Source organism: Salmo salar, chromosome ssa11, assembly GCF_905237065.1.
Source record: "Salmo salar chromosome ssa11, Ssal_v3.1, whole genome shotgun sequence".
NCBI lineage: Eukaryota > Metazoa > Chordata > Actinopteri > Salmoniformes > Salmonidae > Salmo > Salmo salar.
The window spans coordinates 93,323,058-93,344,816 of NC_059452.1; the positions used below are offsets into that span (position 1 = coordinate 93,323,058).

A 21,759-nucleotide genomic window follows, 5' to 3' on the forward strand; every position below is an offset into this window, starting at 1 on the left:
AGGAGAGGGTAGCCACGATGTCAGAGTTCACGTTGGGTTTTTTGGAGGGTGGAGGTTTGCACGGAGTAACCGGTAAAGAGGGGGATACTTCATCTTCATCAGCATTCGAAAGTATGATATTCCCCATAGGGCAAGCGTAGTTATGGCAGTTGTCTATAAGCACGTTTCTCTCTTGATTAGCCATAGAACGGCTAGCTTCTTCCTTTTTTTGTCACGACTTCGCATGGACATGCCAAAATAAATGATCCAATTCTTATTCCAGTCACAGGAAAGTTCTTATATCTTGAACAAATAAAAACAGTAATAGTAATGACCGTAAACGTGTTTTTTTCACAATCTTTCTGAAGTTTGGGGCGGCGCTCGGTAAAAAAAAGCATCTGTTCAAGCAGCTAATCAGCTAAAGTTAGCCAAGCTCGCTAGTTGCCGTGCTGATCGCACCTCTATTTTGTAAGGAACCTGTAAGGCCACGGAAACTCGCACGCCTATTGTTTTTCTAATTTTTACTAACTACTATGGTAATTTAAACATCTGACAACATGTTTAAAGCAGCCTTTAGCAGCCTTTCTCCACCATGCCAACTTTTTCAGTCACCAATTAATCAATAAACAGTGGAATTAAGTAAAGGTAATGTGACAGAATTCAGAGCGTGCGCAGATTCAAAATCTGCAAGTGTATTTTTTTATTCACAGCAGAATATTCAAACTCGTAAATGTTTTTTTTTTAATTCTTTAAATTATCCTTACAAATCTTATTGAATGAATTCAAATGTAAAGTTACAAGTTTGTGATCGTTGTTAAATTTTTCACGCATTATGATACAAGCTTGCAAAATTAAATGACACATTCGCCAACTGTGCTTGCAACCACGAATTTCAAAATACAAACTCAGGTAGTTCTGTCGTCATTATAATCCCATATCCCCTTTATGTCACCTGTGGTGCCGTGTTCAAAACACCTGGGAACTCGGAATTATCTGCCTTCCGACTGGGAAATCGATTTGAACGGTCATCCAACTCGGAATTACAAATCATTCTAGAACTCCGACTTTCCGACCTGAAGATCACAGATTTGACCACTTATTTTTCCGAGTTCCCAGTTGTTTTGAACCCGGCATGAGTCTTGAACCTGGTCCAAACGCTCATATCCTTCCACGTACGGTGTTTGCGAAAGTAGTAGCCAGCCAGGATCCAGTCCAAAACAACATCAGAACTCGAGGCATCTCACAGGCAAGACATCTTCCTTCTCCAAGGAAAAAGTATTTGTCGTTAAAAACGGCAAATGCTTTGTAAACTTTAACTTGTATTTTGGGATTTAATTTCTACCTTGATAGCTATCTGACACAATGGTCGCAGTAGCTGTTAGCTGGCTAGCTAACTACAATGCTATTTGCATTGGATAACGATACACTTCACGAGCTACTTACTGCTAGCTAGTTAGCAACCTACCTGCTAGCCTCTTGGTTGCATAACACTAGCCATTTGTCATCTTCTAAAGTATGTGTTACTGTTCAGAGTGTGCAAATCAGGTGAACGTAGTATTTAATTTTGCGTGGTGCTTAATCAACTCTTTCCAACTTTGACCACCCAAAAATATGTCGGCACCAATCTAGTCAATGTTAGCTAGCTACAGTCAGTTTGAGTAACATTGAATGTGTAGCAGGCAGCATTCAAAAAACAAATACATTCACTCACTGTCACTACAGTTGGGCAGAAGGCTACTGGCTATGTCATGTTTCAATTCCACAATACCTAATAGGTAGCTAGCTAACAAGTTAGCTGCTAATTTGTTAAGTTACCATTTTACATCAACTGGCTGTTTTTTGTCATGGGCCTGTTCTTTAGTTATTTTAGCTAGTCTAAACACAGTTTAGATTAGGATTATAGGTATCCCATTTTGGTTATGTGAAGAGAAGGAGAAATAAGAACAACTTGGGAATGTGATGTGTTTAAGCTAAACTCACACAAAAGCAGTCTACAGTTACAGCCTAGGATTACTATCCAGGACATCCATGAATTGTGTGCATTGAAAGACAATGGCTTGAAGCTGTGTCAACAACATGAAACCAAAGAGCAAACAGGTATGAGTGAAGAGGAAAAGAGAATCGTTCCACTTCAGTTACTTTTCCTTTTGGGTGGCGGGAGTATATAGATTAAACACCCAGTGAGTGTACAGCCAAGGTAAAGTAGCCTACTGTGAATTCTGTTGTCGCATAGGCCTAGCCTCTGTCACAGGCATTCACTGAAGCCTGGGTGCCCAAGGCTAGTTGTGGCATAATGCCCTGGTGGAATGCTATAAATGCAAGTAGGTAGTGTTGATGAAAATGTAAGTATTTCTTAATTCAGGTACAGCGTGCAGAAGAATTGAGTTCCTTTTAAGTGACCTACCTTCATTCACATGCAACTGGCTTTTCTCTGAATTTAAAGTTTGCACCAGTGGAAAATCAACAAAATAATTCAAAGTAGGTCTAATGCTTTTTTTATTTTTATTTTTTTACATTAGTGACAATGATTATGAAACTTCCCCAGAATGTTGTGTCATCATGGGATGAGTGATCAGGGGTCCTGGTGCTCTCTACCCAGTTATTCCGCCTGTGGCTGCTGCAGAGAACCAGATGTCGTAAACCAAGACTGAAGCCTACCACATTTTGGGGCATTTGACGCTGAACATCTACAACTGAGAAACCATGGGAATCTGTCCTGCTGTGTCCATGTTTTTCCGGAAGTGCAAGTATATGATACTGTTGTTGCTCTCTGTCTCCGTCTTGGCTTGGTACGCCACTTTTGCCGGTGAAACAGTGAAAGCAATTCAGGAAACCCTTTTACCAGAGCAAACGCTTGCTGATAATACTGAGGTCCTGAGTGGGGGAGAAGGAAACTTGTGGAGATCAGTGATACAGGTCTTCTCCAATCCTCTCCCTGACACCTCACCACCAAAACAAAGCTGTCCTGAGAAATCGCCACTGCTCCGTAAGTACAGACTCAGAGTATCCACAGATGTAATTGTAAGCTTGATACAAGCCTTTCTATAAACTACATACTGATGATGCCATGTTAGTGTATAATTCCTTGTAAAGAATGATGATAATGCCATGTTACTATATCATTCCTTTTAAAGAACATTATGTACGGTGTGGCTTAATGTGGAGAGAATAACATTGGTAATCAAGTAAATACTTTAATGTTTTATGTAGGGATTGTGTAACAAGCATTTGTTACTCCTAAACACTGCTAGGCAATGGCTCATTTTTATTATTTTCACATACTGTAGCAATCTGTGATAATCTCATTCCCAGTATGGTGGACCAACACAACAAATGTGGCCTTGGTTATTCAATACTGAGAGCCATGAGAATCTCCCGGCATGTAGGCATTGGCTTAATCATCTCCTACAACACTACCCCTAACAGGCTGACTACACCGCTCGCGTCACGTGCGCGAGCATTGCAAAATAAATGTAGAAATCGCGCGCCAACGAGCGTCTGCGTTGCCAAGGACTAAAAAATAACTCCTTTCTATTTCTGACGCAGATCGCTCTGCAAGTCCTGCCTCTCCTATCTCCTCATTGGTTTATAGAAGCAGGTACCCACGTGCCATCTCCTCATTGGTTATACCCACGTGGGTGACTGAAAGACAAACAGGTCGGTGGCGGTAATGCACCTAATTTATGATAGTTGCCAATCGCAATATAAAGTCCAGAGAAGAAAAAGCCTAGAAGGAGGAGAGATAACTAGAAACGATTCAGTTGACCATTTTATGGGTGGATTAATTGTCGGAGTAGAGGACTTTGTGCATTTCAGGTAAAATAACAACTCAATGTTTATATCCCTGGACAAATTAGCTAGCTACAGCAAGCTAGCTAAATAGGACAAATTAGCTAGCATGTGCAAGCTAGCTGAATTGCTATAAAGGTTTAATGCTTTTTGACCTGTCCCCAAATTAATGTAATTGGTTCAGAGTTTTTGATATTTTAACCTGCGTGTCGTGATCGCGTTTGGTGTGGGGGGACAAAATTAATTTATGCACGATGGCGCACGCGCACAGCCAGTTTGGGTTCCGTGTAACCCTCCTTGTACTCTAGCACACCACAAGCACAGAACCACGCCTCAGTCGTGTGATTTGCAAAAATTATATGATGACAAGTACTGTACTAAGTTGGTCACTCCCATATAATTATATGGTCACTCCCATTAAGGCTAAATTTGAGTGGTTGATATCCAAGGCTATATGCACTGTGCGCAATAGCTTGGGGATGAGGTTACCGATGCGGTAACAATTAGCATGTACCCGACATACAACGGCTCCTTGTTGACAGGAAGTGTACAGCTGTTGTATTGAGTGATTCCATATGAAACCAGGACAAAAAAAGACAATTACTTTTTGGATTTTTACTAGATTTATTCCATAGACATTTTTGGAAGGTTTGTTGACATGCATTTGACATTTGCATCTAAAAGCATAATTGAGAAATAATTCAAGTTGGCATATTTATGAGACGTGGACTTAACCGAGGCCACTTAAGACTCCGTAATGTTTCATAGATTGGTGGTATATGAAGCTTTACTGCTTGCTCTGTAATATGAGTAGGATTCAATTCAATAACAATTTTCTTACATTCATTTATGAATATTAAAAAATATAAACATGAATTTTGAAAAAGAAAATGATTTCCCCAATTTGTTGAATATATTGTTGAACAAAAGATACTCTACAGCCATATCAAAGTTCCAGGGTGAGATCTCTGGACTATTTTATACAGAGAAATTGGCGTAGTATACAATGTAACCAATCACAGCCCTCCTGTTACTTGTATCATTACACATCATACAACTCACCAGCATAGGGTGACCATTTTGAATCCATTTTCACATTCACTCTGTTGGTGATGCGTACAAATTGGATCATAACTCTAAAAGTAAGGTGGGTAAGGCCCACATGTCATAAATATGCCAACTTGGATTTAAAAGAATGTATTATTATTCTGCTTTTAGATACAAATGTCAACAATCCTTCCTCCAAAGGACCATTCTATAGATTAAATCTTGTGACAATCCCCCAAATCATTGTCTTTTTTTGTCCTGGTTTCATATGAAACCAATCTATAGGCCTACACCTATGGGATGCAGATTGCACAGCATTACAGTGGGTTTCCATAAACACATTCAAGTTTGAAGACAGTTTGTGTTTGTCAGTGGCCCAAACAAAATGCGCTCAGACGTGTTTGTAATCATCTGTCCATACCAGGGCTCTACAACCCTGTTCCTGGAGAGCTAAACTCCTGTGGGTTTTCGCTCCAACCCCAGTTGTGTGTTACATTAGGGTTGGAGTGAACCTAGAGGACGGTAGCGCTCCAGTAACAGCCCTGGTCCAGACTATGCATTATTATTATACATTTTTTTACCTTTATTTAACTAGGAATGATTTGCAGTTCATAATATTTAGATACTTTTTTTAGGAAACTAGTGCCATGTAAAAATATTGCTATGGAGTTGATTGATTAAAGCACAGATAATGAATTTGTCCAGAAGGCTTTACTATTTGGTTGTCTGTATTTTCATTATTAGAGGTCGACCGATTTTATAATTTTTCAAGGCTGATACCGATTATTGGAGGACCAAAAAAAGTCGATACCGTTTAATCGGATGATTTTTAAATATATATATTTGTAATAATGACAATTACAACAATACTGAATGAACAATGAACACTTATTTTAACTTAATATAATACATAAAGAAAATCTATTTATTCCCAAATAAATAATGAAACATGTTCAATTTGGTTTAAATAATGTAAAAACACAGTGTTGAAGAAGTAAAAGTGCAATATGTGCCATGTAAAAAGGCTAATGTTTAAGTTCCTTGCTCAGAACATATGAAAGCTGGTGGTTCCTTTTAACATGAGTCTTCAATATTCCCAGTTAAGAAGTTTTAGGTTGTAGTTATTATAGGACTATTTCTCTCTATACCATTTGTATTTCATATACCTTTGACTATTGGATGTTCTTATAGACACTTTAGTATTGCCAGCCTAATCTCGGGAGTTGAGTTGAAGTCATAAACAATGCTGTGCATCAATCATTGCTAAGAGCTGCTGGCAAATGCAGTAAAGTGCTGTTTGAATGAATGCTTACGAGCCTGCTGCTGCCCACCACCGCTCAGTCAGACTGCTCTATCAAATCATATACTTAATTATAATAAAAACAAACAGAAATACGAGCCTTTGGTCATTAATATGGTTGAATCCGGAAACTATAATTTAAAAAACAAAACGTTTATTCTTTCAGTGAAATATGGAACCGTTCCATATTTTATCAAACGGGTGGCATTCCTAAGTCTAAATATTGCTGTTACGTTGCACAACCTTCAATGTTTTGTCATAATTATGTAAAATTCTGGCAAATTAATTACGGTCTTTGTTGGGAAGAAATGGTCTTCACACAGTTCTCAACGAGCCAGGCGGCCCAAACTGCTGCATATACCCTAACTCTGCTTGCACTGAATGCAAGAGAAGTGACACAATTTCCCTAGTTAATATTGCCTGCTAACATACATTTATTTTAATTACATATGCCAGTTTAAGAAAATGTACTTGTGTATTGATTTTAAGAAAGGCATTGATGTTTATGGTTAGGTACATTTGTGCAAAGATTGTGCTTTTTTTGCAAATGCGCTTTTGTTAAATCATCACCCGTTTGGCGAAGTTGGAGGCTGTGGTTCAATGATAAATTAACAGGCACCGCATTGATTATATGCAATGCAGAACAAGCTAGTTAACCCAGTGATATCATCAACCATGTGTAGTTAACTAGTGATTATGTGAAGATTGTTTTTTATAAAATAAGTTTAATGCTAGCTAGCAACTTACTTTGGCTCCTTGACGCCACAAGGTCCTTTTGATGCTGCACTCGCGTAACAGGTTGTCAGTGTGCCATGCAGTCTCCTCATGGATTGCAATGTAATCAGCCATAATCGGCCAAGCCGATTAATTGGTCGGCCTCTATTCGTTATGCCTACTATTGTCTATCTACAGAGGGAGCCCTAAACCTCACATTTGAGGACTCTCTAACGCTGAAGGAGGTGGAGAGTGAGAACAGTGGAGTGGCTGAGGGCCAATACCAGCCTCCAGACTGCCTCGCCAAGCAGAGTGTGGCTATCCTCATTCCCCATCGTAAGCGAGAGAAACACCTCCTTTACCTCCTGCATCACCTGCACCCCTTCCTTCAGAGGCAGCAGCTGCACTACAGCATCTACGTCATCCACCAGGTATTTCTCTCATGATGTGTAGTAACAGTAAATTATGTCAGTTTCACTAATCATTTGTGAGTGAATTTAAATTTGTATAACCGTTTCATGATGAGTATTTAAATGTTCAACATGTTTCACTTGACTGGAGAATATTGATGGAGGAAAGTGCTGCACTGATTTTGAGCCTGATATGAAATTGATGTTTGTAGTTGATTTGTTTGTTTTGACAGGCTGGAGAGGTGACGTTTAACCGTGCCAAGCTACTTAATGTTGGGTACTTGGAGGCACTCAAGGACTACGATTGGGATTGCTTCGTTTTTCATGATGTGGATCTGGTTCCAGAGAACGACTACAACCTATACAAGTGTGACCAACAGCCCAAACACTTAGTGGTCGGCAGGAACGCCACAGGGTACAAGTAAGTTTCTCAGCTCTCAACTCATATCCACCTATATCTAAAAGCAGGTAAATGTCTATATGCCATCAAAACAGCATCCATGCTTTTGTATGACAAAGTGATGTTGCCGCTATCAATATAAGTATTCATTAGCCAAGTCCAAAGATAAACATTTCAGTTACCGTGATTTCCGGACTATTAAGCGCACCTGAATATAAGCCGCACCCACTGAATTTAAAAAAATATATTTTTTTATTTTGAACATAAATAAGCCGCACATGTCTATAAGCCGCAGGTGCCTACCGGTACATTGAAACAAATGAACTTTACACAGGCTTTAACGAAACACGGCTTGTAACAAAAATAAATAGGCTTTAACGAAACACGGCTTGTAACAAAAAATAAGAAATTAGCAGTAAGCTTTAGTTGTCTTTTTGCACTGAGTCAATTCCTCACGCTGCTGTTTCCAACGTCTTATCATCGACTCATTAAGACCAAGCTCCCGTGCAGCAGCTCTATTTCCTTTTCCAACAGCCAAATCAATCGCCTTCAACTTGAAAGCTGCATCATATGCATTTCTCCGTGTCTTTGCCATGATGAGGGTGACAAAATGACTACCGTAATCAGAATGATGGGAAGTTTGAGAGCGCTCGATTGAATCTAAACAGTAAACAAAAAGTTGTTTGACCTTAACCCGTTCAGCAATTTCATTGGTCTAATGAAAGCTTCATGCCGCCAAAAAACTGAGCACGTCACATAATGTGTTTTTTTGGGGGGGGGGAAAAATAGAAATCGGGAAAAATCCATATATTGGCCGCGTCATTGTTTAAGCCGCGGGGTTCAAAGCGTGGGAAAAAAGTTGCGGCTTATAGTCCGGAATTTACGGTATTAATTGTGTTCTGGGGATAGGTCTGTAATGTCTTGTTTTTTGTCTTTTTGCTGTCGAAGATTGCGATACAAAGGGTACTTTGGAGGGGTGACGGCCATGATGAAGGACCAGTTTCACAAAGTGAACGGCTTTTCAAACACTTACTGGGGATGGGGTGGGGAGGATGATGACCTTCGCATCAGGTGAGACCACTGCTAAATGTTGGACCTCTCTCCATATCTCTCATTACATCTTAGTCAATACGGAATGTTATTGATTGATTTAATTTGTTTCTGGTAGGGTGGAGCTCCAGAAAATGGAAATTATACGCCCCCCCCCTCTCATAGCACGCTATACCATGGTATTTCATAAAAGAGATAGCGGCAATGAAATCAATAAAGACAGGTGAGTCACGGTGGACACATCAATAATAAATAGCTTGCTGTATTGTAAATATTATTAGTCGTTGAATTCACTTCATTCTGGAATAATTTCTCCTTCACAGGATGCGTTTGCTAGGACGGACACCTAAAGTCTGGAGAAAGGATGGCCTTAACACCTGCTCCTACAGTACTCTATCAGTTGAGAGGTCGCCTCTATACATTAATGTCACCGTTGACATTGGCGAACCAATGCACTGAGGCTTCAGAGCACCTCTCTTCGTTTACCGCAGTGTGTACAGGATTATTGATCTGGTATGTCCATGCCTACATGTTACTTACCAGAGGGTCGCAAACAGAAGGTTAGTGGCAGTAGCTTTTGACCATAATTCATGTGATCTACTCAGTTTTCACTGTAAACCATTCCAAGCAGGGCATGTAAAATTGCTAGGTACACATAATGTAAGTCTGGAAGCCCTATACAGTCAAACCTGGTGACCAGGTTCTAGGGGTGAGAGTAAGACCAAACTATATATTTTTGTCTACAAGATAGCATTATTTGATTTGTCCTAGACTTAAAGGGGCAATCTGCAATTGCTACATTCATTTTTGGACTTATAAATTAATGACATTTATCCATTGATTCTTGAAGAATGTAACTTATAAATGCCTAATGAGCTTAGTTCAACTGTTGTACCCCATCAGAACCCAACATATAAGCTTATTTTATGCCAATGTTTTTAAACATTGTACATGTAAATAAACACTGTATAGCCTCAAAACATGCTTAAAACTATAATTTTGATATCTTGGACGGTCAGTACTTTGCTCTGCCGATTTAATTTGAATGTTTTACATTTCTCCAGGCCCGTCACTCAGCTTTTTGCCAAAACAGAGTCAGGTGTGGCGCTTTGTTATTGTTTCAACTAAGGATTTTCCCGCTAAGGTGTGTTGTTACTTGATTGTTTCAACAAGTTATATGTATTCGAATATATGTATTCGAATATAGTATGTTGTCGTGTTTTTGATTCTAAAGAATCCTGGGTGTTAGACCTGGATTTGGTCATTTCTTAAAATCTCTTGTTGTCAAATGAGCTTCATTTTATACACTTATCACAAGTTTGATATTTTGGATCAACATTTTGGATATGCTTATTCAAGATTTGTGAAGTAACTCATACAGATGTCAAATGTGTAATACTGTATGATACTTTCTGTTGCCTTAAAGCTGCAATATGTAACTTTTTGGGCGACTTGACCACATTCAAATAGAAATGTGTGTTATAGATCTGTCATTCGCATTGAAAGCAAGTCTTAAGAAGCGGCAGATCTGCTCTGTGTGCAATTTGTATGCTTCCTGTTCTTAAGTTTCGTTTTGTCTTTTACTTTTGGTTTTGTACACCAGCTGAAATTACAATATTTTTGGTTAAGGAAAATATATTTCAGTGGTTTAGATGTACAATGATTCTCTACACTATACTTTGATTGCATAATTTCAGTTTGTGACAAAACAAATTATTAGAATTTTTGCAAACAGGAAATAGCGGAGTGATTTCTTCATAGTGCATATTTAAATAATACATTTTTAATAGAACCAGAGGTCTACTTTGTTATTGCTGATTCATAGTTCCTTGTGGGTTGTCCCATTTAGGCTGTTATGAACCACACACTCCCTTTATATGTGACACCTTTTTGATAGGCATAAACCAAGAATACATTCTATTTTAAAAATGTTATCCAATGAAATAGGACTATTGTGTGTGTAATATATATATATGATGGATTTGGTATGGCCTGCTCTTTCACATATACAGTACCAGTCAAGACTTTGAACACACCTACTCATTACATTTTTTTTTTTTTTTTTTTTACTATTTTCTACATTGTAGAATAATCGTGAAGACATAAACTATGAAATAACACATATGGAATCATGTACTAACCAAAAAAGTGTTCAACAAATCAAAATGTATTTTATATTTGAAATTCTTCAAAGTAGCCACCCTTTTGCCTTGCACACTTTTGGCATTCTCTCAACCAGCTTCACCTGGAATGTTTTTCCAACAGTCTTGAAGGATTTTCTACATATGCTGAGCACTTGTTTGCTGCTTTTTCTTCACTCTCCGGTCCAACTCATCCCAAATCATCTCAATTGGGTTGAGGTTGTGTGATTGTTGAGGCCAGATCATCTGATGCAGCACTTCATCATTCTCCTTCTTGGTCAAATAGCCCTTACACAGCCTGGATGTGTGTTGGGTCATTGTCCTGTTGAAAAACAAATGATAGTCCCACTAAGCTCAAACCAGATGGGATGGTGTATCGCTGCAGAATGCTGTGGTAGCCATGCTGGTTAAGTGTGCCTTGAATTCTAAATAAATCACTGACAGCAAAGCACCATCACACCTCCTCTTCCATGCTTCACGGTGGGAACAACATACAGAGATCATCCGTTCACCTACTTTGCGTCTCACAAAGACACGGCAGTTGGAACCAAAAATCGCAAATTTGGACTCATCAGACCAAAGAACTGATTTCGACTGGTCTAATGTCCATTGCTCGTGTTTCTTGGCCCAAGCAAGTCTCTTTATCTTATTGGTGTCCTTTAGTAGTGGTTTCTTTGCAGCAATTCGACCATGAAGGCCTGATTCACGTAATCTCCTCTGAACAGTTGATGTTGAGATGTGTCTGTTACTTGATCTCTGAAGGATTTATTTGGGCTGCAATTTCTGAGGCTGGTAACTCTAAAGAACTTATCCTCTGCAACAGAGGTAACGCTGGGTCTTCCTTTCCTGTGGCGGTCATCATGAGAGCCAATTTCATCATAGCGCTTGATGGTTTTTGCGACTGCACTTGAAGAAACTTTAAAAGTTCTTGACATTTTCTGGATTAACTGACCATCATGTCTTAAAGTAATGATGGACTGTCGTTTCTCTTTGCTTATTTGAGCTGTTCATGCCATAATATTGCAAAATATTTCCAAATAGGGCTATATTCTGTATACCACCCCTACCTTGTCACAACACTACTTGATTGGCTCAAATGCATTAAGAAGGAAAGAAATTACACAAATTACCTTTTAACAAGGCACACATGTTAATTGAAATGCATTCCAGGTGACTACCTCACGAAGCTGGTTGAGAGAATGCCAAGCGTGTGCAAAGCTGTCATCAAGGCAAAGGGTGGCTAAATATTATAATATTTTGATTTGTTTTAACACATTTTTGGGGGTTTTTGGTTACTACATGACTCCATATGTGTTATTATATAGTTTTGATGTCTTCACTATTATTCTACAACATAGTAAAAATAAAGAAAAACCCTGGAATGAGTAGGTGTGTTCTAACTTTGGACTGGAACTGTATGCTTGGGCTCCCGAGTGGCGCAGCGGTCTAAGGCACTGCATGTCAGTGCAAGAGGCGTCACTACAGTCCCTGGTTTGAATCCAAACTGTATCACATCCGCCTGTGATTGGGAGTCCCATAAAACAGTGCACAATTTGCCCAGCGTTGTCTGGGTTTGGGCCGTCATTGTAAATAAGAATTTCTTCTTAACTGACTTGCCTAGTTAAATAAAATATTCTGTAAGTTATGCCTCATTGATATTTGAATAGTGTGAGGTTAAAGCTATATAAGTAATTCATTGTTTTGGTTTGTTTCTGTGGTCCTACTCTACCTGAATGATAGTGAATGATTCATGTTAGAAAATATTTAGGGATGCCATAGTGACTGATTCATTAAGAGTGCCATGTTGGGTGAGGCCCTTCTGTTTTGAATTTTTTTGTACATTTCCTTTAACCTCTTACAGCTCTTTTAAGGATAGGGGGCAGTATTGACTTTAAAAACCACATGTTTAGTCTTGTAGGTTTTCATTGGGTGTATGTGTAACCGGTGTGAAATGGCTAGCTAGTTAGCGGGGTGCGCACGGGTGAGGAGAGGGACGGAAGCAATACTGTCACATATGGTGGGTTAACCCATATGAATAAGATGGAAGTTGTGAATTCAAGATAGAAATAAATTATCAGCGAAAGGTAATTATCAACTGTGTTTCAGTTAGGGATAGTCTTTGATTTGCAATGTAGCTTTTTTGCAACATGGCTTCAAGTAGCCTAGTGTAAAGTTGTTTTTTGTTTTTTAAAAGGATTGATTGATTGATTGATTCATAAAGTAGGGTACTTAGTAGAATTAAACAGAAGTACCTGTTCTTTACCCACTTTGCTTTGCTCTCCATATGATGGACACTATGCAATGTAAAACATTTGTATCTAGTATTTTGACTACAAGTTTGAAGGATGTGCTCTGAAAGGAACACTGGTTTCACCAGTATAGTCTTGTGGAGGGACTCGAAGAGGGGAAGGAGTGTGATGTCTGAGCATTTGTATGGACAAAATTATGTCATCCCTTTTTCCTGTTGTGCAGAAAGAAAGCAGTTCAGTGGAGGCCAGGATGGCCAGAGCATCATTGGAAACATTAAGCTTTGAGCCCAGCAAACAAGATATCACATGATACCATAGGATGTAGGATTTGAAATGTAAGCCAACTTCACACTACAGCTGACATCAAGAGCTTAGAATAAGGATAACACCACGGCAATACCTCCTACTTACATGTACTATTAGTCAGCTGTCCTTGGAAAAAATACCAATGAAGGCAATGGGATATGTCGGAACTGTTGACTCCCTGTGTGGGTTGTTAGATATGGCTCAGCAGGCCTGGTCACTTGACTGGAAACTTTCTTTTAAGCAAAAACAAATGTTCCATTAAATAACCCTTATGGTTAAAGACCTGGTGCTAAAGTAAGGGTCCTGACATGACCTCACCTGGAAAAGCTATGGACCCCGAGTTATAACTTACAACTACTATAACTATAAACACCCTTGTTTGATCCTACTTGACAGTCATACAGTGCTTTCGGAAAGTATACAGACCCCTTGACTTTTTCCACATTTTGTTACGTTACAGCCTTATTCTAAAATTGATTTAAATCGTTTTTTTCCCACTCATCAATCTACACACTACCCCATAATGACAAAGAAAGAGGTTAAGAAATGTTTGCTAATTTATTGCAAATAAACTGATGTCACATTTGCTTAAGTATTCAGACCCTTTATTCAGTACTTTGTTGAAGAAACTTTGGCAGCAATTACAGCAGCGAGTCTTCTTGGTTATGACGCTACAAGCTTTGCACACCTGTATTTTTGGAGTTCCTCCCATTCTTCTCTGCAGATCATCTCAAGCTCTGTCAGGTTGGATGGGCGGCGTTGCTGCAGAGCTATTTTCAGGTCTCCCCAGATGTTTGATCGGGTTCAAGTCCGGACTCCAGCTGGGCCACTCAAGGACATTCAGAGACTTGTCCTGAAGCCACTTCTGCATTGTCTTGACTAGAGGTCGACCAATTATTGGAGGACCCTCCCCCCAAAAAAAGCCGCTACCGATTAATCGGCCGATTTTTTTATTTATTTATTTATTTGTAATAATTACAACAATACTGAATGAACACTTATTTTAACTTAATATAATACATCAATAAAATCAATTTAGCCTCAAATAAATAATGAAACATGTTCAATTTAGTTTAAATAATGCAAAAACAAAGTGTTGGAGAAGAAAGTAAAAGTGCAATATGTGCCAGGTAAGAAAGCTAACGTTTAAGTTTCTTGCTCAGAACATGAGAACATATGAAAGCTGGTGGTTCCTTTTAACATGAGTCTTCAATATTCCCAGGTAAGAAGTTTTAGGTTGTAGTTATAGGAATTATAGGACTATTTCTCTCTATACGATTTGTATTTCATATACCTTTCACTATTGGATGTTCTTATAGGCACTTTAGTATTGCCAGTGTAACAGTATAGCTTCCGTCCCTCTCCTCGCTCCTACCTGGGCTCGAACCAGGAACACATCGACAACAGCCACCCTCGAAGCAGCGTTACCCATGCAGAGCAAGGGGAACAACTACTCCAAGTCTCAGAGCGAGTGACGTTTGAAACGCTATTAGCGCGCACCCACTAACTAGCTAGCCATTTCACATCGGTTACACCAGCTTAATCTTGGGTGTTGATAGGCTTGAAGTCATAAACAGCGCAATGAGCTGCTGACAAAACGCACGAAAGTGCTGTTTGAATCAATGCTTATGAGCCTGCGGCTGCCTACCACCGCTCAGTCAGACTGCTCTATCAAATCATAGACTTAATTATAACACACAGAAATACGAGCCTTTGGTCATTAATATGGTCGAATCCGGAAACTATCATCTCGAAAACAAAATGTTTTTCCTTTCAGTGAAATACGGAACCATTCTTTATTTTATCTAATGGGTGGCATCCCTAAGTCTAAATATTCCTGTTACATTGCACAACCTTCAATGTTATGACATAATTATGTAAAATTCTGGCAAATTAGTTCGCAACGAGCCAGACGGCCCAAACTGTTGCATATACCCTGACTCTGCGTGCAATGAACGCAAAATGACACAATTTCACCTGGTTAATATTGCCTGCTAACCTGGATTTCTTTTAGCTAAATATGCAGGTTTAAAAATATATACTTCTGTGTATTGATTTTAAGAAAGCATTGATGTTTATGGTTAGGTACAGTCGTGCAACGATTGTGTTTTTTTCGCAAATGCGCTTTTGTTAAATCATCCCCCGCTTGGCGAAGTCGGCTGTCTTTGTAAGGAAGAAATAGTCTTCACAGTTCGCAACGAGCCAGGCGGCCCAAACTGCTGCATATACCCTGACTCTGTTTGCAAGAGAAGTGACACATTTTCGCTAGTTAAAAGAAATTCATGTTAGCAGGCAATGTTAACTAAATATGCAGGTTTCAATTATATACACTGCTCAAAAAAATAAAGGGAACACTAAAATAACACATCCTAGATCTGAATGAATGAAATAATCTCATTAAATACTTTTTTCTTTACATAGTTGAATGTGCTGACAACAAAATCACACAAAAATAATCAATGGAAATCCAATTTATCAACCCATGGAGGTCTGGATTTGGAGTCACACTCAATTAAAATGGAAAACCACACTACAGGCTGATCCAACTTTGATGTAATGTCCTTAAAACAAGTCGAAATGAGGCTCAGTAGTGTGTGTGGCCTCCACGTGCCTGTATGACCTCCCTACAATGCCTGGGCATGCTCCTGATGAGGTGGCGGATGGTCTCCTGAGGGATCTCCTCCCAGACCTGGACTAAAGCATTCGCCAACTCCTGGACAGTCTGTGGTGCAACGTGGCGTTGGTGGATGGAGCGAGACATGATGTCCCAGATGTGCTCAATTGGATTCAGGTCTGGGGAACAGGCTGGCCAGTCCATAGCATCAATGCCTTCCTCTTGCAGGAACTGCTGACACACTCCAGCCACATGAGGTCTAGCATTGTCTTGCATTAGGAGGAACCCAGGGCCAACCGCACCAGCATATGGTCTCACAAGGGGTCTGAGGATCTCATCTCGGTACCTAATGGCAGTCAGGCTACCTCTGGCGAGCACATGGAGGGCTGTGCGCCCCCCCCAAAGAAATGCCACCCCACACCATGACTGACCCACCGCCAAACCGGTCATGCTGGAGGATGTTGCAGGCAGCAGAACGTTCTCCACGGCGTCTCCAGACTCTGTCACGTCTGTCACATGTGCTCAGTGTGAACCTGCTTTCATCTGTGAAGAGCACAGGGCGCCAGTGGTGAATTTGCCAATCTTGGTGTTCTCTGGCAAATGCCAAACGTCCTGCACGGTGTTGGGCTGTAAGCACAACCCCCACCTGTGGACGTCGGGCCCTCATACCACCCTCATGGAGTCTGTTTCTGACCGTTTGAGCAGACACATACACATTTGTGGCCTGCTGGAGGTCATTTTGCAGGGCTCTGGCAGTGCTCCTCCTTGCACAAAGGCGGAGGTAGCGGTCCTGCTGCTGGGTTGTTGCCCTCCTACGGCCTCCTCCACGTCTCCTGATGTACTGGCCAGTCTCCTGGTAGCGCCTCCATGCTCTGGACACTACGCTGACAGACACTGCAAACCTTCTTGCCACAGCTCGCATTGATGTGCCATTCTGGATGAGCTGCACTACCTGAGCCACTTGTTTGGGTTGTAGACTCCGTCTCATGCTACCACTAGAGTGAAAGCACCGCCAGCATTCAAAAGTGACCAAAACATCAGCCAGGAAGCATAGGAACTGAGAAGTGGTCTGTGGTCACCACTTGCACAACCACTCCTTTATTGGGTGTGTCTTGCTAATTGCCTATAATTTCCACCTGTTGTCTATTCCATTTGCACAACAGCATGTGAAATTTATTGTCAATCAGTGTTGCTTCCTAAGTGGACAGTTTGATTTCACAGAAGTGTGATTTACTTGGAGTTACATTGTGTTGTTTAACTGTTCCCTTTATTTTTTTGAGCAGTGTACTTGTGTATTGATTTTAAGAAAGGCATTGATGTTTATAGTTGGAGCAACGTGTACCTAAGCGATTATATGCAACGCAGGACAGGCTAGATAAACTAGTAATATCATCAACCATGTGTAGTTAACTAGTGATTATGATTGATTGACTGTTTTTTATAAGATAAGTTTAATGCTAGCTAGCAACTTACCTTGGCTTCTTACTGCATTGGCGTAACAGGCAGGCTCCTCGTGGAGTGCAATGTAAAGCAGGTGGTTAAAGCGTTAGACAAGTTAACCGTAAGGTTGCAAGATTGAATCCCCGAGCTGACAAGGTAAAAATCTGTCGTTCTGCCCCTGAACAAGGCAGTTAACCCACCGTTCCTAGGCCGTCATTGAAAATAAGAATGTGTTCTTAACTGACTTGCCTAGTTAAATAAAGGTCTAAAAAAATATATATAAAAAAAGAAAAATCGGCCAAATCGATGTCCAAAAATACCGATTTCCGATTGTTATGAAAACTTGAAATCGGCCGTAATTAATCGGCCATTCCGATTATTCGGTAGACCTCTAGTCTTGACTGTGTGCTTAGGGTTGTTGTCCTGTGGAAGGTGAACAAAGATGTCATCAAGGCAAAGGGTGTCTACTTGAAGAATCTAAAATATATTTTGATTTGTTTAACAATTTTGGGGGGGTTACTACATGATTCAATGTGTTATTTCATAGTGTTGATGTCTTCACTATTATTTTACAATGTAGAAAATAGTAAAAATAAAGAAAAACCCTTGAATGAGTAGGTGTCAACTTTTGACTGTTAATGTAAGAAACTGAAATATCCTATTTACGTAAGTATTCAGACCCTTTACTCAGTACTTTGTTGAAACACCTTTGGCAGCGATTACAGCATCGAGTCTTCTTGGGTAGGACGCTACAAGCTTGACACACCTGTATTTGTGGAGTTTCTTCCCGTCTCTGCAGATCCTCTCAAGCTCTGTGAGGTTGGATGGGGAGCGTTGCTGCACATCTATTTTCAGGTCTCTCCAGAGCTGTTCGATCGGTTCAAATCTGAGCTCTGGCTGGGCCAATCAAGGACATTCAGAGACATCTCCCGAAGCCACTCCTGCATTGTCTTGGCTGTGTGCTTAGGGTCGTTGTCTTGTTAGGTGAACCTTCACCCCACTCTGAGATCCTAAACTGCTCCAGAGCGCTCTTCATCAAGGATCACAGATCACTGCACCTGTACATAGCCCATCTATAATTTAGCCCAAACAACTACCTCTTCCACTACTGTATTTATTTATTTATTTTGCTCCTTTACACCCCATTATTTCTACTTTGCACTTCCTTCCACTACAAATCTACCATTCCAGTGTTTTACTTGCTATATTGTATTTACTTTGCCACCATGGCCTTTTTTGCCTTTACCTCCCTTATCTCACCTCATTGGCTCACATTGTATATAGACTTATTTTTCTACTGTATTATTGACTGTATCTTTGTTTTACTCCATGTGTAACTCTGTGTTGTTGAATGTGTCGAACTGCTTTGCTTTATCTTGGCCAGGTCGCAATTGTAATTGAGAACTTGTTCTCAACTTGCCTACCTGGTTAAATAAAGGTAAAATAAATAAATAAAAAGGATCTCTCTGTACTTTACTCTGTTCATCTTTGCCTCAATCCTGACTAGTCTCTCCTTTTGGCAAACTCCAAGCGTGCTGTCATGTGCCCTTTACTGAGGAGTGGCTTCCGTCTGGCCACTCTACCATAGAGGCTTGATTGGTAGAGAGCTGCAGAGATGGTGTTCTTCTGGAAGGTTCTCCCATCTCCACAGAGGAACTCTAGAGCTTTGTCAGAGTGACCATCAGGCACTTGGTCACTTCTCCCCCGATTGCTCAGTTTGGCTGGGCGGCCAGCTCTAGGAAGAATCTTGGTGGTTCCAAACTTCTTCCATTTAAGAATGGTGGAGGCCACTGTGTTTATGGGGACCTTCAATGCTTTAGAAATGTTTTGGTACCCTTCCCCAGATCTGTGCCTCGACACAATCCTGTCTCGGAGCTCTACGGACAATTCCTTCAACCTCATGGCTTGATATTTCTATTTATAAAAATAATTAAAACATAATTTCACTTCATCATTATGGAGTATTGTGTATAGATTTCAGAGGATTTGGTTTTTATTTAATCCATTTTAGAATAAGGCTGTAACGTAACAAAATGTAGAAAAAGACAAGGTCAGTATACTTTCCAAAGGCACTGTGTGTGTGTGTGTGTGTGTGTGTGTGTGTGTGTGTGTGTGTGTGTACAGTTGAAGTCGGAAGTTTACATACACCTTAGACAAATACATTTAAACTCCGTTTTTCATAATTCCTGACATTTCATCCTAGTAAAAATTCCCTGTCTTAGGTCAGTTAGGATCACCACTTTATTTTAAGAATGTGAAATGTCAGAATAATAGTAGAGAGAATGATTTATTTCAGCTTTTATTTCTTTCATCACATTCCCAGTGGGTCAGAAGTTTACATACACTCAATTAGTATTTGGTTGCATTGCCTTTAAATTGTTTAACTTCGGTCAAACTTTTCGGGTAGTCTTCCACAAGCTTCCCACAATAAGTTGGGTGAATTTTGGCCCATTCCTCCTGACAGAGTTGGTGTAACTGAGTCAGGTTTGTAGGTCTCCTTGCTTGCACATGCTTTTTCAGTTCTGCCAGCAAATGTTCTATAGAATTGAGTTCAGGGCTTTGTGATGTCCACTCCAATACCTTGACTTTGTTGTCCTTAAGCCATTTTGCCACAACTTCGGAAGTATGCTTGGGGTCATTGTCCATTTGGAAGACCCATTTGCGACCAAGCTTTAACTTCCTGACTGATGTCTTGAGATGTTTCTTCAATATATCCACATTATTTTCCTCCTCATGATGCCATCTATTTTGTGAAGTGCACAAGTTCCTCCTGCAGCAAAGCACCCCCACAACATGATGCTGCCACCCCCGTGCTTCACGATTGGGATGGTGTTCTTTGGCTTGCAAGCCTCCCCCTTTTTCCTCCAAACATAACGATGGTCATTATGGCCAAACGGTTCTATTTTTGTTTCATCAGACCAGAGGACATTTCTCCAAAAAGTACGATCTTTGTCTCCATGTGCAGTTCCCAACCGTAGTCTGGCTTTTTTATGGCGGTTTTGGAGCAGTGGCTTCTTCCTTGCTGAGTGGCCTTTCTGGTTATGTCGATATAGGACTCGTTTTACTGTGGATATAGATACTTTTATACTTGTTTCCTCCAACATCTTCACAAGGTCCTTTGCTTCTGTTCTGGGATTGATTTGCACTTTTCGCAACAAAGTACATTCATCTCTAGGAGACAGAACGCTTCTCCTTCCTGAGCGGTATGACGGCTGCGTGGTCCCATGGTGTTTATACTTGCGTACTATTGTTTGTACAGATGAACATGGTACCTTCAGGCGTTTGGAAATTGCTCCCAAGGATGAACCACACTTGTGAAGGTCTACAATTTTTTTTCTGAGGTTTTGGCTGATTTTTTTTGATTTCTCCGTGATGTTATGCAAAGAGTTACTGATTTTGAAGGTCGGCCTTGAAATACATCCACAGGGACACCTCCAATAGGCTAATTGACATCATTTGAGTCAGAGGCTTCTAAAGCCATGACATTATTTTCTGGAATTTTCCAAGCTGTTTAAAGGCACAGTCAACTTGGTGTATGTAAACTTCTGACCCACTGGAATTGCGATACAGTGAAATAATCTGTCTGTAAACATTTGTTGGAAAAATTACTTGTACATGTCCTAACCGACAAAACTATAGTTTGTTAACAAGGAATTTGTGGAGTGGTTGAAAAACGAGTTTTAATGACTCCAACCTAAGTGTATGTAAACTTCCGACTTCAACTGTATATATATTTTTATGACTCATTACGGTTTCTGTCTGAACATTCCTATGAGTGCCACTTTCTACTCCATAGCTGTTGCTCAGTGATAATTGACACTTCTGCATTGTGCTGTTTATTTCTGATAGTTTTCAAAACCTATGAAGATGTCCAGTGAAAGCAAATATGCCATTTTTTAACACAACACGCTACAGACTTGGATACACATTATTCTGAATGTTAATCAATAAAAAATGTCTGTTAAATTCACTGCTCTGTTTTGCTTGTTTACAGTGGGTCAAGTCACAGGGTATTGAGGGAGGAATTCTCGTATTGTTACAACACCATTTTTTTTTTTGTATAAAGTTGCTAATATGGCCATACTCTATATACAGTGTGGCTCTGACACTACCTAAGAAACATCAAGGGTGTGTCAATAGGGTGGCAGGTAGCCTAGCCGTTGAGTGTTGGTCCAAAAACCGAAAGGTTGCTGGTTTGAATCCCAGAGCTGACTTGGTGAAAAATCTGGCTGTGCCCTTGAGCAAGGCACTTAACCCTAATTGCTCCTTTAAGTTGCTCTGGATAAGAGTGTCTGCTAAGTGACACATGTAATGTAAAAT

At 40.1% G+C, this 21,759-nt stretch overlaps 1 protein-coding gene across 3 annotated transcripts; it reads left to right on the top strand.

The window, feature by feature from the left end:
- Positions 1-925: 925 nt before the first annotated feature.
- LOC106563608 (UDP-Gal:betaGlcNAc beta 1,4- galactosyltransferase, polypeptide 4) lies at positions 926-10,486 on the top strand. 3 transcript variants are annotated; one of them, XM_014129332.2, is made up of 8 exons: positions 951-1,225; positions 2,342-2,457; positions 2,579-2,965; positions 7,028-7,260; positions 7,473-7,660; positions 8,588-8,710; positions 8,808-8,912; positions 9,013-10,486. In XM_014129332.2, exons 3-8 carry the CDS (start codon positions 2,683-2,685, stop codon positions 9,146-9,148), a joined length of 1,068 nt encoding a protein of 355 aa, XP_013984807.1. In that variant the 5' UTR covers positions 951-1,225; positions 2,342-2,457; positions 2,579-2,682; the 3' UTR covers positions 9,149-10,486. The 3 variants fall into 3 exon arrangements, with proteins under 3 accessions (XP_045546044.1, XP_013984806.1, XP_013984807.1); XM_045690088.1 differs by lacking the exon at positions 2,342-2,457 and having other exon boundaries at positions 926-1,225; positions 2,499-2,965; XM_014129331.2 differs by lacking the exon at positions 2,342-2,457 and having other exon boundaries at positions 938-1,225; positions 2,525-2,965.
- The last annotated feature ends 11,273 nt before the right edge of the window (positions 10,487-21,759 follow it).